The following is a 27269-nucleotide window of genomic DNA, read 5'->3' as shown; positions in this document are numbered from 1 at the left end:
CATCTGGAGGTGTATAAGCAAAGGCATGGTAGTGTGTGTGTGTGTGTGTGTGTGTGTGTGTGTGTAGGCATTGTGCTATTTGCTTACATATGCCAACCCTCTCATTTAACACTCCCAGTAAGTCAGTGTGAGTTAGCAATGAAATGCCCAACTTGTACCTTGGGAAATTAAGGCTTGGAAGGTTTTAGTAACTTCCTACAGGTGTACAGCATAGACACGGCTACTTCCCAACCTGGTGACAGCCATGAATTTAAGCGCAAAGGTGGTAAAATTGTTATTTGCTGAGCTGGAAAACAAATCTTCATCGTGAATTTCCTGCCAGGGAGTTTCTCTTGTCATGAATTTCCCACGATGAGTAACGAAGAGACGCACTGAAGCTGTTCCTGCTTCCTGTCTGTCCTTGCCTCCTCCTCTTACTTTCAGCATCCTAGAGACTTCACAGCACACAGTCCTGACCACACTGCTCTATGCTTTATGGATCTATAATATCCTTTGTGGTAAATACATTTAGAAATGATTGCCACTTTCTCTTGATGTCTCAACATTTTTAGGTGATTTATTTTGATGCTTCTTTAGCCTCGTGATTTCAAATATTAAGTTACTGAGTTTGAGTCGCCTTATATTCTCCCTATAACTGTGTTTATGTCACTCTGTAGACTGAGAAATTTCATTCCAGGGTTTTTTACCCTTTCCTCATTTGATTTTCCTGCAGGAGAAGAACTGAGTTCTTCGAGCTTGTCAGGAAAGGAGACTACGATTGGAGCATCACAAGCCACCGAGATGTGTTCCGGTGAGAAAAAAAGCACTCATTGTGCGGGCTTTCCGTTATTGGACATTTAGCCACACTTTGTTTGTGTACATTGGGAAAGTTTCAGATTATCAATTGAATAGAACCTAGGTAATTATCCAAAGTATTCTCCGAGTAGGCAGCCACACAGAGATTATTTCCCGAGCAGGAGGCACCACCATGTGCTACCCACAGTCGTGGCCCCTCTTGAACTCACAAAATCTAGAATGAGAATCCTTGGAGTGTGTTGGTAAATCTGGTAGCTTGCGATAAACACAGAATCCTGAGCCCTTTATTTACCTCGAGACAGTTACTTAATGTCTCCGTGCTTTTGCCTGTAAGAATAATCGCATCCAGCTCTGTGGCTACAGCGAGGGTTCTGTCAGAAGGCAGTTAGCCCTTTAGGTAGGAGAGCATTTTCATGCAAAAGCACGGGAAAAGTGAGCACTGCAAGGTGCTCCCTACAGAGGATCAGAACCCAACAATAGACAGCTGTCTTTGTTTGCAGAGAACTTAGCTTCTGGGTGTTTGGTGCTGCTTCTTAAATGCTGCTCTAGTCCAAGGGGGTGGTTGACGCTGGCGCAGCCTGACTCGCTGTGAATGATCCATTGTTAGCTGGGACTCTGCCCACTCCAATCCTGCTCTGCCATCTGGGCAGCAGACATGTTTCCAAGATGTTGAGATCCAGCAGGGTTTAAAATGCTAGCTGACAGCGGTGGGGCAACCCTCTGACCTTTCACAGCGTACCCTTTCTTCTGAGAGCAGCAGCCAGGGCACCTCCTGGACCCAGCCCTGGGCTACTTTCATCGTATACTTCCGGTACAGCTGAAAAAAAAAAAAAAAACCGGCAGACTGGAGATGAAAGATATACCTTAATTTTCACCCTTTCACCACATCTGATAATACTTCCAGCATGCCCTTGGTTCAGCATAAATCCTGGTTAAATCTGCCCTTGAGAACCTGATTCATGGCGTACCTGTGTTTTATGTATGCACAGATGAAGGAAAACTACAGCCAGATACATTTTTTGAGAACGTGTATAAAATATAGTGGACTCCGGGCAGTAATCCAGGTGACACAGTGTGGCTCTCTGCTAAATCGTGGCTGTGTGGAGCTACGCACATAAGAGAGCTTCTGCCACAGCGTGTCCCTCACCTCTTTGCCATGGGTTTCTGTCCTTTGTCGTCTGTGCTAAGTCAGTAAGCAGATTCATCGGCCACACAGTGTTAGACACCGAGATCACCTTGCTTATGGTTAAGAAAGGGAAACGCTCCTTGCACGTTATTTTAGCCAGAGCCTGCTTGACTCCGGTGTAGAAAGAGGGCTGCACTGCTTTCCTGGATTTGCCGCAGACAAAACAAAGCAAAGGGGCAAACAGGGAGGATGTGAGAAGCCTTTGTCTTCTAGGCAGTGTCCACTTCATGATGGAGAAGCAGAACCGGGGCACTATAAACAGTGTGACCCTTTGTTGAGGGAAGAAGATGTGGGCTGGCCCCAGCTCCTTATTTTCATATGGATCTAGGGTGAATTTGCTTAGAAATGCAACCGAAGATTATTCAGGCTGTTTGTTCTGTTCTGTTTTTCAGATCAATGTTAATGACAGCCTGTGACCTTGGAGCCGTGACCAAACCGTGGGAGATCTCCAGACAGGCAAGTGGTGATTAATGGCAGAGCTCAGCAGAGGAGGGACGGAAGGGTCTTTGAGAGGCACTGGTCTGGCACGGAGCCACAGCCGGCTCAGTCGGAAGGCAGCTCACCCCACAGTCTTTCTCTCCAGGGTCCCCCCTCAACAGTGCTATTTCTGGCTGCAAGATTTTGCTAATGTGCTAAATCTGAACAGCTCTTTGACCATTCCGTAAGCCAAACAGTTCGCAATACTGTTTTTGAATACATAACAGTGTTTTAGCACAAGATTCTATTTATCACTTACAAAAAAAAGAAAATGGAAAAGAGAAATTCTGTTTTTGTTTCAGGTACCATTTAAGTGTCAGAGAGGGCTCTATGGCCAACGCGTGCAGTGTCCCATTTAACTTTTATCAGGACCTATAGTAATCTTATAACCATAAGCACCCGAGCATCCTCTTCAAGCAACAGTAGTTTTAAATTAAGCAGCTCCCTAACTCAAGTTCCTTGATGATTAAGAGGAGTTAATAATAGCTCCTTAGGTTTTGTCACCCTCTTTGACTTAATTTTATTTTATTTTCTTGAGCCAGGGTGACTTGATAGCCTCTAGGTCGCTCTCAAACATTGGCTCAAGTGTTGCTCCTGCCTCAGCCTCCTGAGGTGGAACTAGCTAGCAGCAACCTCACCGAATTTTGTGAGACATCTATTATGTAGACTGTAGGCTCTAAAACAGTACCTTGAGAAATGACGTTTTGGAGGAAAGAAGATATATCCAGATATCAATAAATGACTGTTTTGTGCAAATGTTATTTTATTTAATCTTTTAAAAAAAAACTTTATGGTAGGTATACAATATGCTGGATAATCACCACACAAACATATCAAGTCAAAATCCCAGAAGCCTATAACTATTACCTGAGAAGAAAAGGACAGTTTTCTACTTGCAAGAGTGGATGTTGTAAGTGGTTATGGATCTAGGGTGAGTTTGCAGTTTGTAGTAAGGATTTGCTGAGGAAGAACAGCCTGATGATCCAGAGGAGTCCCAGCTACTATCACAAATGTCCTTGTAAGAGAGCAGAGAGCTCGGAACACAGAGGAGCAGGCAGTGCGAGAGTCAGACAGAGACTGTCTGGTGATGTCTACAGGGAGTGCCAGCAGCTCCCAAACACCAGAAAGAGGCAAAAACAGGAGGAGCCTTCAAAAACAGGAGGCGCACACCGCCAACCCCGGGACTTCTGTCCATCACCTTGATCTTAACTGCTGTTCCAAGATCTCTGCAAAAATAACCCTCTGTTATCCCAGCCAGAGTTTCGAGTGAGGTTTTGGAGTTTTAGGGAATTAATTTGGTCATTACATTCACTTCACATACAGGAAGGACGGGGCTTTGAATAAGTAGCCTGAGGTCTTCCTTAGATGGTAGCTGGTGGATTAAAAATAGTCTCGCATTTCTCAGCTTTCTGGAGGATTGCTGCCATAGAGTAACTACTCAGACCAGGGGGCTGAGTGTAACTCATGATTCCTCGAGTTACAAAAAGAATGAACGAAGAAGACCTTCAGGAAACACCAGCAGAATAGAAAGAAAAAGAAGAAGAAGAAGAAGAAGAAGAAGAAGAAGAAGAAGAAGAAGAAGAAGAAGAAGAAGAAGAAGAAGAAGAAGAGGAAGAGGAAGAGGAAGAGGAAGAGGAAGAGGAAGAGGAAGAGGAAGAGGAAGAGGAAGAGGAAGAGGAAGAAGGCGGCTATGGGGCTGCCAAGGCCATTGTAGGTCTTGGAGAAAGTGGCTAGAGAGTGGTGAACAGCCCCAGGAGAACAGCCCCAGGTCCCACACTGGCTTGATCTGCTGGGATGGCATGGACTCCTGAAGAGAGACTCATAAACTGAAAAACTCAGAACAAAAGAGATCCCAGCAGATTAGCACCAAGCCCTCCTTCATAAAGAGCCAAGCTTTTCTCCACAGGCTGGAACCATCTGCAGTTTTAAACACTGTGGCTTAGACAGGTCTAACCTTTTGACATGGTGACAGGACAGTGTCATTTGCAAAGCTCACACTCAGGACCCAGGCAATGAAGTTACAACCACCACCACCAATGTCTCACATTTTAAATGAATTTAGAATTTGTTGCTAGGCTACATTCATAGTGGCCGGCACCTCTGTTATCATTCTTGGCTGGGATGATGGACCATGAGGGTCTGACAGTAGAAATTCAATGCCTTCAACAGTCCATTAATCCAGACTTGTTGCTTGACCCCATTCCACCAAGAAGTACAATCCATTCCTGTGCCCAACAAGTAGAGTCAGAAACAGTTTGTGAGAATACGTCTAGCACAGTTCACCCTTCAAATCACCAGAAATGTCACTCAGTGTCCTTACAGACAAGCATCCTCTCCCCAGGGAAGACAAACTGGATGGCCCATCAGTCAGGGCATCAGGCTCAAAATCTAAAATCTCCAAATGATATGTGAGATCCCTATGATAGGTCTAGATGGAAGCCAAGGACCTAAATGTTCTCAAAATACAGCATCAGACAACCACCTCCATGTGCAGAATACCACCACAGTGTTCCCATTCAGCAAGGAAAGAGATAAAGGACATTTGTAGCCAATGGTCCGTGGAGATCCCAAGCCTACCAAGCCTTCACTGTGAAGTCTCCACCAACAGTGAGTCTGGCTTCCTGTGCCATGCTTCCCACCCCCACCCCCATCAAACTCCCACCCCCCACCTCCACCCCAATCCCCACCCCAACCCCCACTCCGATCATGGCTTTCTTTCCTGGGCCTTTTAGTTCCCCCGGGAAAATGATTCCTTTCCCCATTATCTGAAGGTTAAACATTTTTCTCAGCCTGCTTCTTACCTGAAGAAGATCAGAAGCTGGTTTTTATAGAGTCACAGACTTATGGTTTCTTAAGCACGGAAGTATTCTTAAACATTGAGCCAAGTGGTTCTTCTCTATATGAACATCTTAGATTCTTTTTGCTTTCTGACATTCAGGAATAGACAAATGTGGTAAATTTGTTTCTTTCCCATGTCCTCATATGAGGACCTGGGACCTCGCAGGCTTTCATAAGAGAACTATGTCGTTACATTATTTTATGACCCATTTTTCACTTTAAAAAAAGGGCCAGCAAAATGGCTCATCAGGTACAGGAGCTTGATGCCAAGACCTGAAGAACTGAGTTCTGTTCCCCAGATCCAAACGGTGGGAAGAGAGAACCAACTCCTGCAAATTGTCCTCTGACCTCCACAGGCCATGTGGCAACACATGCACACACGCACACACACACACACACACACACACACACACACACACACACACACACACAATGTTTTAAAGTCATTTAAATTTATTTTTAAAAAGAATTTGCTGAAAGTTACCTCTTTCATTCACCTATTTTATCCATAAGTATGCTGGCCACACCGTTAATTAAATTCTTATTTCAAAGCCGAGTCTTAATTAATATTTTTCACCTAAAGCATACCTTAATTTTAATATTTCTAGCTTGGAATTAAGAAACAGCTTTATCTCCATCCCCACAGCACTGGATTGTCCTGTTCTCGTTCATCCCTCATTATAAACCAGCTAATCTCTTCTGAGCTCACTTTTAGAATGCCTGGGGAAACAGTCAGTAGCTACGATGCACGCTGTTAGCATTTGTTTTCCAATCTCTTTTCCTAAAATTATACACTCCTTAGGAACAGTGTCTGTTCTCTTTCAGTGATAACTGCACAGGGTTGCATAGCAGACTGTTCTCTGTACACCCTCATGTCTGTCTGGTACCTGGCTACCACCAAGATGATGTTACCTGAAGATGATGTTACCTGTTTCAAAGTTCTCTCTCCTCCCTCCCTCCCCCCTTCCTCCCTCCACACCCCCCCCATTTATTTTCTTTTCCTCTTTATTGTATCTTTTTAATATCTTGCCTTAATACCAATTCTCTCTTATATCAATGTTAGGCTGGGCTTTGCTACAATAGTAAATATATTCTGAATTTTCAATTCCTTAACAGAAACAAGAATTTGTTTCTTCTCACAGTCTGGTGTGGACAGGACAGTTCTCGTCCATGTGAGCCATGGTCAGTTTCATTGTGACACATTAGAAGTCACAAAAGGTCACATATAGAATTTCTGTAGTTGGCTAACCCTTTCAGCATCTCTGCCCATCCTGTGGGAAGGTAGGACTTAGAGAACAGAAGCAGGCGGCCCTGCCGGGTATTGCAGAAAGTGCAGTGCTGCGGCAGCTCCTGTAGTGGTAATTACAATAAGCACAGACAACTCTGGGCACCAGCTTCTGGTTTCTACATGGTCTTGTACACACATGCACGTGCACCCTCACACACACATTGGACACACATGTGTGCTGGCTAGTCTTAGGTCAACTTGGCATACAAACTAGAGTCATTTGAAAGGAGGGAGCCTCAATTGAGAAAATATCCCTATAAGATCCAACTGTAAGGCATTTTTTTAAATTAGTAATTGATGGGGGAGGGTGTAGCCCATTGTGGGTGGTGATCCTGAGATCTATAGGAAAGCAGACTGAGCAAGCCATGGTGAGCAAGGCCCCCAACTTGCTTTTTGGTCATGGTGTTTCCTCACAGCAATAGAAGCCCTAACTAAGGCAACATGCAAACACAAATACACACACACTTATTCTTAAAATGAAAATATATGCATTTATGTGTATATTTATACTAATGTCTTCATATAGAATTTTTAAATTATGGTTGATTTTTATTTTATATGTATGGGTGTTTGCCCTGCATGTATATCTGTGTACTGAATGAGTGCATGGCGCCCTAAAGGCCAGAAGAGGTTTTGAATTCCTTCGGACTGGAGCTCCAGACAGTGGTCAGCCACCAAGGTGCTAGGATTCGACTTTTTTTTCCTCTGGAAGAGCCCTCTCTCCAGCCCTGGACAACATATTTTGAGAGAGAATCTTATGCTGTAGCTCAGGCTGCCCTTAAAATGGTGACAACCCTCCTGACTCAGCTTCTCGTCGAGATATCATTCGGACATTCCGTAGCTGCATTGCTAACTTCTTAGATGTTGATTTTATTTTTAAAAATCCTCTTCAGAATGTGTCTTAACTGGAGTTAGTGCACTCATCTGTCCTGAGGAATGTGAGTTTACCATACGCGCGCGCGCGCGCACACACACACACACACACACACACACACACACACACACACACACCATGGCCTGATTAGCATCTCAGCTTCTTTCTTTAATGAAAACTCCAATCAGGAGACACTTAATGATCCTGATGGGTTTTTAAGTACAAATAAAATGGGTTCCAGTTAAACTGTGAAGGGAGCAGAGGGGGTTGTGCTGGTGACTTTAGGAGATTAGTATCTTTGCTTCCCAGAGAGCACACAAAATTCCTGCCTTGGGTGCCTCATGCGCATGTCTTAATGCAGAAGACAAGGCTTCAGAGGCAGGTCCATCCTACAGCCTGGCTAATGAGACTTCAGGGGACTGTCTCTTCTTTCAAAGCCAGGCCAGAGGGAAAAACAGAGTCCAGAGTGTGGAAATTAAAGGTAGTGGTCGAGGCTGGAGAGGGGAGGGGAGATGTGACCCAAGTCCCAGAACCTTCAAGTGCAGGGGCACATGAGGGGGTTCCTGATCACTTCCTACTACCTCTGGATTCTTGAAAGGGACCCGCACTGCTTATCAGAAATATTAGAAACCTGACCTTACTGGATATCTGAGATTTTTAATATTGTGTATTGTTACTCTCTCCTTTATTGTGGGGCTATATACAGGTGTGAGTTTGATGTTGTCTTTAAACTTTATGATCCTTCTCTTCAGATACATATAAATAAACTACCTTTATTTTTCTTGTAGTGCTGGGGCCTCCTACACACTAAGCGTGCACTCTGTCACACGGCTCTTTCCCCAGGCCTCTTGTCACTGTCTGAGATATGTTCTCACTAAATTCCGTAGGTGTCTTCAAACTCACTCTATAACCAGGCAGGCCTTGCCTCAGAACCCTGAGGAGCTATAACTATGGACCTGTGACACCAGGCCTGACTTAGAAAAATTATCTTGATTCCGTGTACCTGGCCAAATTAAACCATCTCACTTTTGTAGGGCAGACAATCCTCCTCTTCTGTAAGAGCATAAAATAGTGGAAAAAATGTTTGGTGATCCAGGATTCCTCGCTGTCAACTGCCTAAAACTTTTTCTTCCAAGTCTCCCAACATGCACCAGTCACAGGTAGTTCATTCAGAGATTTGTTAGCTGCACATTCTAGTGTCGTCAGAAATATCAACTTAGCATTTATCTGCTCTATCCATTTTCTGTCTTCAAATGATCCCGAGAACCACAAACTCAGGGAGTAGAAAACAACCTGTTTAGTGTGACTGTGGATCATCTGTGTTCTTGAGTGCTTTGAGTACCAGACTCGGGCAGCCTGAAGACCATGCTTTTCAAATTAAGATGATGACCATGCACATAATCTAGAAATAACTTCCACATCTTATGGTGTACTACGCTACCGATAAATTCAAATGCTTCTGTGTTTCAGGTGGCTGAACTTGTAACCAGCGAGTTCTTTGAACAAGGAGATCGGGAGAGGTCGGAACTCAAGCTCACTCCCTCTGTAAGCCAGTCCTCTTAATATCACTAATTACTATACTTTTGAGTGGAACTGTCAATGGTGACTCCAAACCATAGCTGGAAATGGGGTAAGGCTGGAGAACTCCTGGAAGCTTGAAACTTTACCTAAACAAGAATGCTAACCACCAGCCGGGCGTCGAGGTGGACGCCTTTAATCCCAGCACTTGGGAGGCAGAGGCAGGCAGATTTCTGAGTTCGAGGCCAGCCTGGTCTACAGAGTGAGTTCCAGGACAGCCAGAGCTATACAGAGAAACCCTGTCTCGAAAAACAAAACAAACAAACAAACAAACAAAAAAAATGCTAACCACCATGTTCCTGGGTTTCTGACTGAGACTTCTGAACTGTTTAACAAGCTGGGTACCCACAGCAGGACAAACAAGCGGTCATGGGAGGGCATGTAGGGCAAAGTTTGAAAATCTCAGAGCCAGGGCTGGCATCTCACACATGCCTACTTTAGAACAGGAATAACGGCAGAAAATTAAAAATCAAGCTGTCCAGCCTCAAGAGCTAGCTGGGTTTTATTTTTCAGTTCGAACTTTTAAACTCCCCAAAGCAAACCATTGCAAACTCCTGTTTATTTGCTTGCTTGCTTGCTTGCTAACAGAGGTGTGGGATACAGGTTCTGGTGGCTCACATGCTATTTATGTTGGATTCCCTTGTGCAGTCCCTATTTGGGAATGCTAATGACAAGCTTAGGGCGCTGCTATCTCCTCCTTCAAGGTAAAGAAGCCCTGGCCACCACCCTAGGGAGGGGTCGGCCTTTTCATCCTTAATGAGCAGCTAAAACTTCTTCCCTGGTTACTGGGGTGGGGGTGGGGGGCTGAAGTATTTTAAAGCCTAACCTTGCAGCACACACAGTAGGTTTAATGGAGCACACAGTGTGCTTCTGTTGTCAAGAATGTCTCTTTTTGAGGATTCCAGGTCACCCTGTCTTGAATATTTGGCAATATTAGTAAGATCTTTGAGTTTTCACACACCCCACCTTGCTGAAATTCAGACACCAGAGAAGGTAGCAGGACCCTTTCCTACCCGGAACAGTTTCACTTAACTGAAACCACAGCTAGCAGCCTTTCTCAGGTTGACTCTTCTGTCAGTTGCTTATCTGTAAAAGTCTAGGGGACCAAAAAGGTTGAAAATGCACCAACCACCTTAGTTTGTATGGGGTTGAAAACACACTTTATTCTTTCTGATGCTCATACCAGATTTTGTTTTGAAATGAAACCCGTTGGTTTAGAATGCATATAGTTCATTTGTAAAACCTATAACCCACATTTCTCTAGGCTACACAGCTACATTAAAATAAAAGCTTTTCCTTCCCTCTAAAAATCGTTCTTGGGGCACTCACTCTCTGCAGGGTTTACAAGGCGGCAGCATAGGTCATTTAGTTAAATGGGAGAAAAAAATAAATGGCCGGTGTTCGGAGCTGGCAGGTGCAGCGTTGCAGGACTGAGGAGCCTTTCTCTGTAGGCTCAGCTAAGGCCTTCTCTTGAGACATAAATGAAATTAATTTCATGGTGGATCTATAGCTATAAATGCTACTTTCTCCTCACAAGAGGCTACTTAACATAGCTGTCTTCTCAGGATGAGTCTAGCTTTCCCTCATGGACCCAGCATCAGAAATGTCTGTAATGTGCCCAGAGCTGACACTACTTGCTTTCTCATCCTTTGGTTTTTAGAAATCACCCCTACCATGTATGGTCCAGAGATCACCCCGGTAACTTTCTGAGACCATGCTGAAGCTGGCTGGACCACAGCCAGAGGGTTCGTGTTAGGGGCGGTGAGCTTGCTTGCAAACAGGGAAGATGGGACACCATCCTCCCTGTCATTAAGGACCCTAGGCCCTCGTCAGCTGTTGGGAAATACTCACGAATAAGCACTTAAGCACACATTTCACTTATGAGCATGCTCGTGAACAAGCACATAGCCAATAAGCACACAAAAAGATTGTTAAGAATCTTTAACCATCACGAAAACGCAAATTGGAGCCACCGTGAGGTACCACATCACACTCACGAAGAGGACCATTATTTAAAAGACAGACAGTACAAACACTAGTATGTTTTCAGAGGACTCTGTGAGACATGAGAAGAAATGTAAGAGGCTAGTGCAGCTACTTTAAAAACCAGCCTCAAATCCCTCAGAAAGTTAGACATAGTGCTGGCAAGATGGCAGGGTGGGTGAAGTATAGACTGTGCAAGACCCAACCTGAGTTCAACCCCTGGATCGCACTGAGAAAGGAGAGAGCCAACTCCGGAAGGCTGTCCTCTCACCTCTGCACACCCGCCATCATCATCATCATCACCACCATCATCAATTTAAAAAGAATGTCTAATTAATATAAAAAGTTCAAAATGGAGTTACCATATAACTCAGGAATTCACTTCTAGGTTTATCCACCAAGAAAATAAGATACACACCCATACAAAAGAAACTTGCACACAAACTGTTCACACCAGCAAATCATAGCAGCCAGAAAGTGGAAACAACTCAAATGTCCATCAACGGATGAATTAATACAAAAAAATGCCATATATCTCTATATATGACTGAAATGCAATATGAAAATTATGAGAAAAGTGGATGAATGAGGTGTCGACATATGCTACCTGAATAGACCTTTTAAAATTATGCTAAATGAAAAAAAAAGCCAGTCTTTCTGGGTGGGGTAGCACACACCTTTAATCTCAGCACTCCAGAGGTGAGGCAGGGGCATTCGAGGCCAGCCTGGTCTACAGAGTGAGTTCCAGGACAGCCAGGGCTTCACAGAGAAACCCTGACTCAAAAAAGAAGAAGGAAGAGCAGGGGGAGAAGGAGGAAGAAGAGGAGGAGGAGGAGGAGGAGGAGGAGGAGGAAGAGGAGAAGGAGGAGGAGGAGGAGAAGCCAATGCCAATCTGGAAAGACCATGGAGGCTGTGTACACTTGCACATAGGACTCCGTTTAAAGGAGTCGTGCAAATTAAATAGGCAAACCTGTGCATGCAGGAAATAAGTTGCTGCTTGCATAAGTCTAGAGGTTTGCAAGATAGCGTTGCTATTATTGATACGAATTTTGAAATTATGTGTGCCGATAATTATAATGTTCTGTGGGTATACTGAAATTTCTTGAAATTAAAAAAAAAGTATTTTTATAGAATACTCATCAGAAGCAGACAACTAAATAAATAACTCGGGTAGAAAAATGACTATGCAGAAAATGAATCAGACTGCTTATGGTTTGAATGTGGTCTGAGCCCTGGGGCTACATGTATTAAAACCTAATCCCCAGTGTGAGTCCTGAGAGCATGGGAGCTCAATCCAGCTGGGGTGGGGAAAGGCGTGGCCTTTGAGAGCTTATTAGGACTAGATAAGTTTGTTAGGGGGGAACCCATGACCAAATTAGTGTGGATAGGAAGGGGAGAGACACCAGAAGATATAAACGTGTGTTCCTTGCCTAGTGCCATATGATATCCTATAACACTTGGGGACCCCATCAAGAAGGCCAGCAACAGATGCAGGCACTCCGGCCTCCGCAACTATGAGCCAAACAAACCTTTTTCTTTATAAAGTTACTTGGCCTCTGGTATTTTGTTATTGTGGCACAGCCTGTATAGACACACAGAGGTTTTTAAAGGTACGTATTTAAAGCAAGCTTTATGCATTTCAGAAGAGTTGTCATTTTCTCCAACATATTCCACAGTCTTCTATGAATTCCAGTCATTTCTGGAAAATGATAAGCAGAGCCCCGGGGGCGTCAATGGCTTTCTACCTACTATAGAGATTTTTTTTCCTCTCAGATTTAGTCACCAGCTATATCTACCACACATATGCCCACTGAGGCTTGTCCGTCAGAAGGATGCAGCCTTTCCAGATCTCAGGACTAAGAGCAAGGCTTGGACCTGCCCTCATGACTGCTATAAGCACCAAAATGGTGTGAGTGTCATCTCTCACCTAGCTTTTCAATAAGACACGTTACAACTAGGCAGCGCCCCTCTTCCAGATCAAGTGACACAAGGTAATATCACAGGCTCTGGCTTCACTCCTTAAGAACAAAGAGAAAGACATTCTCACTGGAATTGAGGTGGCTGTTTCTTAAGAAAGAGATTTTAACCCTCTAATCCCAGTTGATTGAAGACTCCCCACTAGAAATAAATCACTGTGGCTTTTAGAAATGCATATAAATTATATCAAGCATTATAATGTCATAAAATTTAAAGGCTGATATGAAGAAAGGATGGATGCCTGCTGCCACCACCCATCCAAGGACAAACACTTAGTCACCTACTAATTACAGAACCTTACGGGAAAACACATGATTGCCGATAGCACCCAACCCTTAAAGTCATCATAAATGGAAAAGAATCTATGTTTAATAAAAAGGAAGGCAAGAAAGAGAGAGAGGATCACTGTGAAGGAGTTTTTCCAATCTGACTTCTTCTTTCTACAGAAAGGAAAGCCCACATTATTTTTGTGGCAATAAAATGTGTCTCCCTTCCCCTTGACTTGTACCCAGTTCCCAGTGACCTGGTGACTTGATTTAGTAACAATTACCTGTACCTGCAGACAGATTTTGGCCCTCAGGTGTTGCAAGCCATAAAGTTTAAATAAATCCACTTACAAACCTCATAAGAAGATGTGCAGATTAACTTTATTTCTTATCGTAGATACAGGAAAAGAAGCTACGAGTGAGGACCGGGATTTGTGAAATATCCCATTGGTAAAATCTGAACTGTTGTCTGACGAAGTGACGGTAAAATACTCCAGTGAATAAAAGCCAGGTTTCTGCTTCCTTGCTCTAGGCTATTTTTGACCGGAACCGGAAAGATGAACTGCCTCGGTTGCAGCTGGAGTGGATTGATAGCATCTGCATGCCTTTGTATCAGGTACTGCTGACTTGTGAGTGTCTGTCTGTCCTGCCTGAGGTAGAGGAGAGCCTGGGTAAAGTCTGTTCAGAAACGTGATTTTGGAGATATTCTCAGGCTACAAACTGTAAAGTTGCTTCTAATTTCTGACCCAAGAGCTAGTGCTTAGAAAATGGCAACATCAGTTCTCTACCGCTTTCTAAACTGTAAGCTCCATGGCCTCACCTTCCTTGTCTGTAAGCCAGGGACTATAATATTTTATCTCTTCATTCCCCAAATGCTGCCCCGTGAAACACAAAGATGCAGCCACAGTCTGTACCACCTCTCAAAGGGGAAAAAAATAGCTCGAAGGCCCAGTAACTAAGGAAACTCCCATAAACATTAAAGTATCGAAGGCTCGGAGAAGTCTAGTGAGAAAGAAGCATACTTAGCCTTGATTAACTCTGCATATCGCAAATGGAAATCTTTTTGCTTTTTAAATTTTATTAATATCATGAGAAACACCAGAGTTTCATCAAACACGACTTTCTGCTCTGACCCCAGGGTCTGGACCACTGGGCTTTGTGTGGGAAGCAGCTTACATCTTCAAAATCTGCCTCCTTCTTTAAGCAAACATAACTGTGCCAAGCAGTGAATACGGAGTGAGACCACTAATGAGTTGTTGCTTCACTGCCTGGTGCAGAACCCGCCCCGGGGCAAGGACACAATGTGTCAGCTTGAAATGGTTCACATTCTGCTTTTTGAGTTTGGATCGGGGCTGGCATCCGTTTGCACTAAGAGTTTGGTGTGCATTGGCTTTTAATTCTGCTGCTAAGCGTTTGCTTTCATCTGGAAACCCCAGTGAGTTCTTTACCCCCGACCTAGCTCAATCAGTCTGAGCCTAACTTCAAAAAGAGATGCACTCAATAGGCAAAGCCTCTTTAGTGCCTCACTATCTGCCACTCCATTAAGAACACAGGATTGTTTTTTAAGGACCTCAAAGCCATTAAGTCTCAAACTTACCCGCCACTTCATTTTCAGTACTTTTAGAGACCTGTCACAGTCCCCTGAAAACAAACAAATTAGAATATCGTCTTCGAGACAGAAATGTAACTTTAATAACCACAAATGATCAAAGTAAATTCACTTGTTTCGTATAATCCATTAAATGCCCAATATCATAAAACCAGTCAGATACAGTTTTAGAATAATCTAAAATCAATTGTTATGGTTACAAATGACTATAATATTCTCTCATCTAATAATGAAAGATTGGATAAGAATGATATACTTTATTATAGAAAATCCTAACTCTCTTTTCTTCCTGTCTGCTCCCTGATCCTTGACATTGAATAAGCAGGCCCCCATGGAGAGCCCACAGGTACTGAGCCAAGGACCTTCTGCTTTGCTGAGTTGTCTTTGGTTGCCCACATGAGGTTATGGTTTGATGGTTCTCCGGTCCCAGTGCATAGGCGTTAGTGGGCTGGAGAAGTTAATCTTTTACTTAATAAATTTCTCTCACTGGAAGTGAACCCCGCACTCCACGTGCTGCTACGGTTCTGCATGAGGCTCCCACACTGAGTCCATAGTTCCATTGCTGCTGTGCACTTCATTGAGCCTACTATGGCCTCACTACTGAGCGCATCCAAATCTTTGGGTGAAGAGGGAAGTTACTTAAAATTAAACATTGAATTAAAATTAACATTGGAGATTTGGGAATAATACGTCCACAGCGCAAATGTAGCGTCCCAATTTTTTTCATGCATTCATTACTCATCTTTGAGGTTAGATGTTTTCATCAGCAGGACGTGGGACACACAGGTGAGGTGACACACCGGCACATTTATTCTGTCCTTTTCAGTCAGCTTCGACCTTTGCATTAGCGTGGCAACTTTCCAGCTGCCCAATTCCTACTTCTGATGAAATTTTCTCCCCATTGTTTGTTTGTTTGTTTGTTTGTTTCTATCAAAAGCCATGTCAGGGCTGGAGAGATGGCTCAGCGGTTAAGAGCACTGCCTGCTCTTCTAGAGATCCTGAGTTCAAATCCCAGCAACCACATGGTGGCTTATAATCATCTATAATGAGATCTGGTGCTCTCTTCTGGCCAGCAGGCATACTTGTAGGCAGAATGCCATATACATAATAAAGAAATCTTAAAAAAAAAAAAAAAGCCATGTCACCCTAAAGGGGACCGTGGAGAAACTTGCTCATGAGCGGATGCTCAGAGCTCACTGCTGTCACCTTGTCACGCAACAGGAAATGAAGATCTTGCTCTTTTTCGGTTTCTAGTCACCACTATTTTTTTTTTTTAATTTCACAATTTCGGTTGTGAATTCTTTATAAGGTCTTGAAACCACTGTTCAAAGAGCTACCAAACTGAAAATACAGCCAGCATTGAAATAAGCGCTCGTGGTCTTCGTTGCGTTCTATCCTGTGTGATGTTGACTCCCCCACAGTACTGTTCAGTGGGCTATCTCACACTAACTGATGGTGCTCCCAAAGTGAAGTGGAGTAATTAGTCCCTGGGCAGGAATTGCGGCTATAGGGAAAACAGCAATCTTGATGCAGCTACAAAGAAAGTAGCCGATGTGACTCTGGTCCCTAAGGCAAAGTGTTTGGGACAAGTAGGGTTGTCCCAGAAAGGCCATTTGGGTTTAGAACAGGGAAAAAAATGCAATAATGAGGTTCTGAGAGGACAGGTGGCAAGTAAGGTGGTCTGCAGCTGGCAGAAATCTCTGCTATGCAGAGGCCAGCATCACATGGCTGGAAATACAAAGTGGAAAAATCCAGTTTGGTTTTGCTAAGATGACCCTCCAGGGGCATAGCAAAAGGGCAAAGAATAGTATTCAAAAGATATAAAACATGCAAACTCATGGGCTCCAAGATGGCAGGCATGGGTGCAAGACACTCGTGTAGAGTCCTGTGTAAAGAGACTGTGGTGGGAAGGGTTGGGATGGTCCTCTGCCTGGAACATGGAGCATGGAGTTATGGGTGGAGGCTGGAGAGGCTGGAGGATGCTCTGTACAGGGCTGGGCCGGCTGGGAGTTGCAGGAGGAGGAGGTGACCAATCGCTGGGCAGAAGATGTATGAGTTAAAAGCAGTGACCTCACTCCATTGAGTTTCACTGGGTAACTCAGTTTTACTTTGTGGCTTTAAAAGGATTCTTCTTGTCAAACACTGATCAAGCACTTTCTGCTTGTGCTCCTGGTGGTTGACTTCAGACCACCTCCAAGCAAAGGGGAAAGACTGTGGCTCTCCCCAGGTGCCTGAAGAGGCCTGACCCACACCAGTACATTCTGACACCCATTTGCTGAAAGTCAAAACTCTGGTCTATTGGATAGTGTTAGTCTCCAAGCAATCTGCAACTATGTAGAAGGAAAACCACGGGGAAGTCTCACTCTAAAACCTATTCTTGGGAAACTACCAAAGGATTAAATAATTGGGCTGAAGTGGCTGACAGAAGCATAGAGGGCTAGGGTTGTGCCTTGTGGTAGAGTGGTTGATTAATTATATAATTAAATACTATATATAAGTAAAGCCAACAAACAATAACACTCAGACCCCATGCACCCTAGAAATGAGTCTGGCTATTTTTATCTTAAATAAAGATCAAACACTAGTGATATCGATTTAGCTCTTACTGTAGATCAGATGGGAGGGTACAGTGGGGACCACACCCGTCTCTCTGGACAGTGACAGAAGACATGACAGGACAGGACTGTCTACACGTCTGTGTTTTAAAACTTGGGATTCTAAACTTTTGGGGGGGGAACAAAAAACAAAGAGAGATGGGAGAGAGAGAGGGGGACAGCGAGCAGGCAGAAGCCATGATTTATCTGTGACAGCATTTTAATCAGGAGGCATCTAGGAGGCCCAGAGCAGGCGGGGAGCATTAAAGCGTGTTCCCCAGGAGAAGTCTAAAGCCCTGGTTAGTTAGTTCTGTCCTAGCAGGATGTCTTAGAGGAATACATTGACATCTGATTCTGGAGATTTCTGCTGTCTTTACACCCTGCTGGGGAGCCATTAGCCTGCTGCTCAACATCTTTGGAAGGAAAAAAAAAAGTCAGAAAGAAGAAGGAAAAAAAAAGACACTATCAAAGTTTGGAGTCACTGCGGAGGCAGCCTTAGGGATAAACAGAAACACCCCCCCTCCCCTGTCGTACTCTCTTCTGAGCTGCTGTTTGTGGGAGCAAACAAAGTTTTCGCCGCTTATTTCTGTTCTCAACTTGAACCTCAGTGTGCCTAGGAATGCCAATGAGGCACAGAGGTATGATACAGCTGTTTATTGACAGTTTGTCCAAGGTTATCAAAGCTTCGGCTCACCCCAAACTGGCTTTTGATTTGGAGGGGATAGATTTCCTCATAGACAGAGCGAAAGGGTTACCCTGGAATTTAATACCCAGCATCTTGTAAACCAACCCTGGCCCTGCACAACTATGGTGCTATAATCCCTCAGTAGGGAGATGGAGGCAGGAGGACCAGGAGCCTAAGGGCAGCTTCTGCTACATAGTGAGCTGGAGTCCATGTGGAAATATATGAGACCTCATCTTTAGTAACCATGACAGGACTTCTGATGTTAAGTCACAATTAAATTGGAATTTATTTATGTATTTATTTATTTATTCCAACCTTGGTTGTAATAATCATCTTGAATATACAGTCCACCTGGCAGAACCATTAATGTGCTCTCTAGGAAAAGTGGGAGGGGGGATCTTCAAAATATGATTTTGGAATTGGTGTGTTATCCCTTCAATGGAAATCCATTTGAGGAATGGCAAGATGGATCAGCTGTTGAGAGCACAGCCTGCTGTTTCAGGGGACCTGGGTTCAATTCCCAGCATCCATGTGGCAGCTCACAACCATCTGTAACTATGGTTCCAAGGGATCAGACATCCTCTTCTGACCTTCAAGGGAACCAGGCACTCAAATGGTAGATTCAGAGAATTGTAGGCAAAACACCCATTGTCCTAGTTAGGGTCCTATTGGTGTGTTTTGAAAGATGTCAGGACAGGAACCTGGAGTCAGGAATTGAGACAGAGGTCATTGGGGAAACACTGTTTACTGCCTTGGTCTTCAAGGCTTGCTCAGTCTGCTTTTTTATAGTACCCAGGACCACCCACAGTGAGCTGGACCCTCCCAATCACCACCAATCAAGAAAACACACCACAGTCTTGCCCAGAAGCCAATGTGGTAGGGTTTTTTTTTTCTTTCAACTGAGGTTCCCTCTTCCTAAATGACTCTAGTGTGTGTGAAGTTGTCATAAAACTAGCCAGCACACCCGTACACATAAAATAAATTTTAAAATATATGTAGTATAATATACTTGAAACTATGGAGACTGCGAGTGAGAGACCAATAAACTAGAAAAGAGGTTATAAAAGACAACCTCTCTAGATACCGAGGAAAGTCTGTAAAGAAACAACTCAGTGTGCCTTGCTGGTTCATGACTCGTGTCTGATTTTTTTTTCTAGGAAAAAGAACTAATGAGCTGCAGAGTGACTGGTCAGAGCATAACATAGTATGTTCTTTAAAAGCCTGCAAAGAAAGGCCATTTCTATGAGATATTTTGAAAACTAAGAGGCAGAAAGAAGGGAGGGATCCCTTCCTGTACACATTTTCTCTGGCATTTACTGTTCCAGTGGATGAAAAGAAGATACGTTTCTTTCTTATCTTTACAAAAGGAGAGCACATGGGGGGGCGGTATTTCACCATGAAGGGCACAGATGTAATCAGACCTGTGAAGACTCGGGCCACTAGCCCTAGTGTCTGAAGTCCCCACACCTCCTGTCCTACATCCTCTGTCCCCACCCCACCCTGGTTCTTTGAGACTTGCTCAGTCCCTCCCAGGTCCAAAGCTACTTTCCTGTCTACTCTACCTATCAAGTCCCTTGGATCTGTTGCTTGGGTGGTGCCATCTTGCTGGAGGATAATTCTGCCCCTTTTCTGGATTTCTCTTGAGGTTCCAGAAACAGGCCCTCTCCCCTTCCAGAGAGTGTCCACCAAGGAAGGTACTGCCAAGGTAGGGGCACCTCATCCCCCTCCTCCTATACAGTCCTCCCTTCTTTCTACCTGCTCCTCTTTCCCCTGTATTTTTCTCTCCTCCTTCCATAACACACACATTAGAAGACTGTCAAGTGTCCTCTTGCTTGTCTGTCTCATGGGCTCTGTCCTCCTGTGAGCTGGCAGGCAGGCTCTTCTCAAAGCTAAGAAGACAGTTGGTGTTTCTGAACCTCCATTTACCTGAAAGAGGTAGGAATGTTGGGTATGTTTCCACGTGAGGAGCCAAGGCAGCCTGGCTCTGACCAGAAAATGCGCTGCTTTCCTTCTGTCAGAATCCCATCCTTGATCCATAAGCCACACCCGAACCTACGTGCTCCTAGTAAAACCCGCCCCCTTCCAAAATATCCCGTATGTTCTTAGCCAATCAGAAGAGAGAGAGCACTGCAGACAGCCACACGCATGTTTTCAAAAACTTTCTGAAGCCTTTCTGCTATGAGTTATCTCCTAAGCTTTGCTGCATTGTTCAAGATGGTGGGGGGGGGGGGGGGAGAAGGGAAGTGAGGGGAAAGGAGAGGAAAGGAACAGGGAGGAAAGGAATGGAAAGGGGGAGAGACAGAAGGAAGGAGGGGGAGAGAGACGGAGGGAGGGAAAGTCTGATACCCGGTTCCTACTGCTAAGCATATCTTCCAGACACTCTGGCTTAGAGTTGATGGCTTCTCGTTCCATTCTAGGCCCCTCCTCTCCACCTTCCACCTCTCTTAGCCCTGCCTCTTATCACTTGCCCACTGGCTTGCTCAAGCACAGTTTGCTCCAAAGCCCAGGATGACTCCCTAAATTCCTTTTTAAAAAAAATCTCGCTGCCACCACCCCACCCCCACCCTTCCAGCGTTTCCTTCCCTCTCCTCTCTGCCCAGAGGACCATCTATAAAGCTCCACCTCCCTAGCCCCCGCCCCCAGCACTGGCCACTGTCCCCCACTGGGCCACTCAAGGTGTGATCTGGGCCTTTCTGTCCCTTTCCCCCATGAGACTGGATTCTGTCCCCATACCTGGAATAGCAGAGCTGCTCATTCAGTGTTTGCTGAACGAATGAATAAAAAGATAGAAATGAATGACTGGATACAGTAGCACAGAATAATTATGAGCAGTGACAGGTAGGAAGAAAGGTTATAATGTCATTTTAAGTTATCATCAAAAGACATAAAAATCCTTTCAGCAGAATATGCACCGTTATACCCCTGCCCATAATCTAAAGTATATGGCCTATGGTATCTTTATAGAAGGTGGTTTGGTTCTCATCATGGTTGAATTGGCTCTTAATTCCACTGTAAAGCACCAGTTTATAGCCATGAAGATTTCAGAACCTGGACTTTTTCAGCTGAGAAATATGTCAAATTTTCTTTTACACAGTGGTGCCAGAAATACAATCCCCTGGTTATTTTAATATTCAAGTTAATTGACTTGGGGCAACACACACCATACAGATGGTACAGGAGACTGTGTGGTATATTGTATGTTCATGATTTCAGAAATTTATAATGTAAAAAAAGACATCCGCCATATCAGGATTAAAACTCAAAAGTCTATTCAGCTTAGAAGACTTTTCTCCAAACTGAACATTCAGTGGCACAAACATCACATACTAGCGTGCCCTCAGGGTGTCATGCTGATGGTAGGCGGTCCTTAGCACAAGGCCTTCACCCTGCCCTGCTCTCTGAATAAAGACATCTCACACTTGAGCCTGTATCTCAGAATTCTTCCTCGGCACCTCATGTGTCAGGGTGATTGTTTTGTAGAGACTTTTCCACCCTTGAATAGGAAGTCTAGTTGATACAGGAACCATCTCTGTGTACCTGTACTTGTAAATAGAAGGGCTTTTCATTTGTTTTATGTTGTGCAACTTAGAAAAAAATGGCTCTTCACACAGCAGTGCTTAGTCTAGTTTATTCATACGTATTTTATAAGCTCAAAAATGGCCATCATGAATCTATATTAGAATCTATGCAAAAAAAAATGATCTTCTCCCTAGTAAGGCTTTTGAGGCTAGAACTGAAGACAGGATCTTCGTCTCCATACTCTGCTGACCAGTTTAAATCTTCTAAAAACGTGTGCTGGAACTCATGAGCCACTCAGAAAGCCACCTAACTCCATGTCCATTCAAGGCTTGGGGTTGTCTACCCTAGAGAAGATACATAATTCTGTTTTGCATTTTCTTTTTGTGACCCTCTGTTTGTTTACTACTTTTAAATGGAAAAAAAAGATAAAAGATGGAAGGGACCAAGAGAGGAAGGGAGACGGGGTAGAGGAGGAAAGCCATGGCATGTGGAATCTTTGCCAGGATAAGAAATGGTTGCTTTCTGCATTGTAAGGGCTTGAAATTTTACACAGTTTAACGTTCATGTGGTGGGCCGCCATCGTTGGAGCTTACGGGGAGTGCAAGGTAAAGGTGACACATTCCTGCTTGGTTCCTTCTGGGGCTGTGAGGGAAGAACTTTCTAGGCTTTTCTCCTGACTTCTTCCTTGCAATTCTGGCCCTTCTTGGCTTGTGGACATTCTCTCTACAGAAGCAGGGGTCTTTACCTGATCTTGCTAAAAACACTGGGGATTGGGGCAGGCAATGAGATGGCTCAGTTACTGAAGGCACTTATGGCCAGGTGTGATGAACTAAGTTTAATCCTTGACACCCTCATAATAGAAGAAGAGAACCAATTGCCACAGATTGGTGACCTCTTTACACACACACACACACACACACACACACACACACACACACACACACACATACCATCACATACATCCACACAACAAGTTATGTTAGCAAACTATGGGAACTGGAAAGAGATGTCTCAGTGCTTATGAGCACATGCTGCTCTTGCAGAGGACCCAGGTTGCTTCCTATTACCCACACAGCCTACAGCTACCTCTAACTCCAGTTCCAGGGGATCCACCATCGTCGTTTGACCTCCTTGGGCTCCTGAACACATGTGATACACTTACAAACACTCAGGCACATACATACACACATAAAGTAAATTAAAAAGAGAACACCAGCCACTGGATATCGGGCCCACCCTAGTTCTATATCATCTTGATATCATCCATCTTCAGAGACTCTATTTCCATATCTGTTTATATTCATGGGTACCAGGGGATAGGCGGTCAGCTTATTCTAGGGAGGGCACCATGCTTTGCACAATTCTTGAGTTGAGTCTAGAAAAATGAAAGAAGTCTAGAAGTTGACCCTTAGGGTCCCAGGAATCTGCCCTGATACACTTAGCCAGGTAAGCAGCCTCTACTGCTGCCAGCTTAGGAGATCAGAGAGTTCTCCCAGAACACTGACATGGGAACCCCACGCCTGAACTGAAGTGTCAGTAGGATGACTGGCTGAACACCTACATCCATCGCCCTCTTTGAACCTGTAAAGCATATGAAAGGCCCTGTGCCTCTGAAGGGTGTTGGAACAGCCAGTGCAGAGAGATCTGCCGAGATTGCACAGCGAGTCTCAATGAATCATATCCTTGCAGAATGTCCTTAAAACCAAGCCCACCCATCTCCCAGCACAGCTCTCCAGCCCCTCCCTCCCTCTCTCCTTCCAGCCAGCCTTGACTGGCTCCTTCAGTACCTTGTCTTTAAGGGTGTACAGAGAAGAGCTGCAGCAGAGCTGAGGAGGTCTAGTACAAAAAATAGACACAGAAAAGGGAAACAAGAATTGAGGACATACATAAGCACAGAAAACAAGAGACAACTTTTAAATAAATAAATAAATAAATAAATAAATAAATAAATAAATAAATCTTCCTTTTTCCCTGAGAGGTAGACACTTTGTAGCCCCTGGGCTCTCAGTGGCTTTCCTTAGTAGCACATGGTAACGATCTGTGTCTGCCCTACAGCGGTCACACACACTAGCTGGGCTGATGGTCCTTCCACGTGCCCTCAGGAGATGTTCTGTGCTTTCGTCCTGGAACCGGCTCAATAGTGCAAGTGCAGAGTGTGACAGAAACAGGAAGCACAAGTTACCACGTTACAACTAATATGCACTTCTGTCACTAAGTGCCTCGCAAACTAATAGGCAAGGGTGAAATATATATTCTCCCATTCTACAGAATAGAATTATATGGTAAGTGTATTGTTCAATCATAGGTATCAAAATTAATATTCATAAACACACATCATTAATGAAAGAATATCTTTTACTCCCTCAGCATGTATAATCTGTGCTAGAAACAAAGTTAGAACTTGGGTGCAGGAAAATAGAGGGGAAAGAAGTAAGATGTTTAGTTAAGTTTCAACTAATAGTGAAAGGTAAAAGCTATCTTTCAGTATCTATAAGAACTGACTGTCAAGCTTACGTTTAATTTTCTTAAGGATAATTAATACACATCTTCCTTCTGAGCATTCATTTGCTCACCACATTTTTAGTAGAAATTAATAATACAATTAAGTTAATCTTTGGGAAATGTCTACAAATTTAATAATTTTGGTTTAATGATGACTCGGAACATCAAATGTATAGATAATAAAAGTTACATTTTTTTGAAAAAAGAAAGAAAGAAAGAAAGAAAGAAAGAAAGGAAGGAAGGAAGGAAGGAAGGAAGGAAGGAAGGAAGAAAGAAAGCAGCCAGCCTCCTATTGCTGCAGAGTACAAGGTATATGGTAAAAATCTTCCCACATGGCTGTCCTTATTGCTGCCATGAACAGCATTTCTAAATGTCATTGTCTCTGCTGGAAACTCAGGTAATGGCCAAACTACCTGGCTCACAATATACAGTGGGTCTGCAACAAAACTTCCTGAGCACCTACTATGTGCTCAGGACTGGCTTTTCATGAGTCACCTGACTCTGTAGGATTCAGCATCAAGTTAGAGTGTACGATCGCTCCTCCTCCAAGTGTGAAAACTGAGGCTAGGGTTTCCAAGATGAACCCAAGAAGACTCAGCAAGTGGCAGAGCTTAGATTCTTCCTGTCCTTGGAGCTCAGACTCCTTAACCACTACACATCATCACTGATGCCTGAGGCCATGTGTGCACAAGTGGTAATATTACCACCTCAAAGCCTGTGTGGAGTCAGCTACACAGAGGCAGCCACAGCTGTGACACTGAACTGTCTAGAAGCATGTCCACAGTTCCTCTAGAAGCCAGAAAAATCTAACCCAAGAGGTCATTATTGGGTGAAACTAGGTTTGGAGCCCAATATTTTGTTCGTCAGCTTAGGGCTTGTCCCAACGTCCTCCCATCTATGTATAAAATTTGAAGATATAAAATATCTCAAAGTTTTTAAAGGTATCCCCGAGAGATAATGCTAAAGAGGAAATCCTGAGCCAGTCATCCTGGCGCTTGCTTGCAGTCCCAGCACTTGAAAGGCTGGGGGAAAAGACAGGACTTTGAAGTTAGCTTAGGCTGCCTAGCAAGACCCTGTCCAAAAAAAGGCGGGGGTGGGGCAGGGGTGATGAGTAAAGCAGATTTCAAACAAGCAGAAAGCTGACTGGACCAGAGTTTGTTTTGAAGGGCAGGGTGGTGATCTGAGATGCCTCCAAGAAGCAGGAAATGGAATGAAAAGTCAGCAAACAAGGTAGAAAAGACAGCTCAGAGAGGGCCGGGGAAGCTGAATAGAAAAGCTGAAGGAAGATAAATGGATAATTTAACAGCCGTTCAGTTTTTAAGCAAGACAAAGAACAAGCTACATTGCATCAGAAAAGGACCAGAAATGATGATGGATGGCCTGCAGGATCGCAGAGGCCAGCCCAGGGCAGATCTGAGGAACTAAATAAGGATTTGGGACTGATAGGGATTGAAGAGTTTTTCAAAATCTATTTAATGGTCAGGCAGGGGACATTGATCGCTTTTCAGAGGAAATGTTGAGGCGCAATGAGGTGGTCAGCCCTTATTTCCGATGTGGACAGGTGAGCCAGAGAGGTGAGCGCACGTACACCGTGTTGTCGCAGCATACAGGTATTAAAATCATTTTTGAAGGAGAGTGGGAAAATGCTAATTTAATTTGACATTTATGAAATAAGCATTTGTCTTTTCTATTCTCAGACTGGGAAGCCTTTTTAACCGTTGACTTATTTAACAGTTCTCAGATAGCCAAAAAATAGCCCTACTATGTGTATTTATTTTTTTTATTTTTTATTGTGTTGCTGGGGATTAAGCATGAGATCTTGTGCATGCTGGGTAAGGACTCTGTCACTGAGCTATATCCCCACATCCACTGTAGGGTTTTGAATATTTTACTATTGAATAGTTAACACGTGCCTACTTAACACAATTTAAAATGTTTGAAAAACAAAACCAATCAAGGAAATTATTCTCTCCCCCCTACCCCCCGCCCAATTGTCTGCCTGCCTCAGTTTCCCTCTCTGAGATCAACGACTGTTAACTAGGATGTGGTGACCAAGAAGATGGTCTATATAAGGCATGAATACAGTGTCTCAATGCAGATTTCAACACACAACCCTTGCTTGTTGTACACTTGGGAAGATCGGGATGTGTCCTTCCCTGCATATAATGTATGCGGAGCTTGTTTCTGACTTGTACTCAGAGTTTTGATGGTAAAAATTAAGTTACTTAACCAATAGCTAATTATTAGTGGACATCGATGCTTCCAAAAGTTTGCTGTTGTAAACAGGATACAAGTATGCTTACAAAGACACCATTTCCACACCGTGGAATAGATAGATGGATAGACAGAAGTGGACTTTGAGGGAGATGGTTTGCACTTTGAGGTAGATAGTGGCTACTGGCAACATTTGCTCTGTGGAGTTTGAACTATTTTATATTCCCATCAGTAAGGTCTGAAGTGCCATATCACTGTATCCTGCTTGACAGAGGGGGGTGTTATCAGGTGTCTTTAATTCTTGTCAGTATCGTGTATGAAAGGGGTGTTGTCGGATGGCTCTCACTCTGGTCAGTATCATGGATGTAAAATGTATCTCACGGTAGTCTTCACACCATATGTATGATGTGGCTTTAGATGTTCTTACTCAAGGGTTGTTGGTTTGTGTAAAATCTTTTTGCCCTCCTTCCTACTGAGTTAGAGCACACTGGCTATTACATCTTCCCTAAATTGTCTTTTCACTTTGTTTGCACTGTACATTTATTAATAGATTTTTTGGAGTCTTTCAACTTTCATGGTTTGGTTTGGTTTGGTTTGGTTTGGTTTGGTTTGGTTTTGAACAGGGTCTCACTGTAGCCTTGGCTGGTCTTGAACTCTCTATATGAACTGTACTATTTTAACTGATAACACTTTATCGTAATCTCCAGTCCACCTTCCCCAATAGTCTTCAATGTTTTCTAGGTCTGATTATTTTCCTCTATAAATTTTAAATTTTAGTTCAAAACAAATCTAGTGTGTCCTTTCATTAGACAACTTATTTCATTTTGAATTGTCTCTGACTACGAACTAAATTGACATGCCTTCCTAACATCTAAAAGATTGGT

At 43.7% G+C, this 27269-nt stretch overlaps 1 protein-coding gene across 3 annotated transcripts in view; it reads left to right on the top strand.

Moving 5' to 3' along the window:
* The window catches only part of Pde11a (phosphodiesterase 11A), a 353338-nt gene that overhangs the window by 307432 nt on the left and 18637 nt on the right, over positions 1–27269 (top strand). For all 3 annotated transcript variants that reach the window (NM_001081033.3, XM_006499454.2, XM_006499453.2), the window contains 4 exons: positions 713–790; positions 2374–2437; positions 8929–9003; positions 13795–13878. In NM_001081033.3, the coding sequence (NP_001074502.1) occupies positions 713–790; positions 2374–2437; positions 8929–9003; positions 13795–13878 (301 nt within the window). The remainder of the gene's footprint in view (positions 1–712; positions 791–2373; positions 2438–8928; positions 9004–13794; positions 13879–27269) is intronic.

The sequence above is a fragment of the Mus musculus genome, chromosome 2, assembly GCF_000001635.26.
Source record: "Mus musculus strain C57BL/6J chromosome 2, GRCm38.p6 C57BL/6J".
Taxonomy (NCBI): Eukaryota; Metazoa; Chordata; class Mammalia; order Rodentia; family Muridae; genus Mus; species Mus musculus.
Note: the sequence above shows the minus strand (reverse complement) of the source record. Positions and strands in the feature narration are given on the sequence as shown.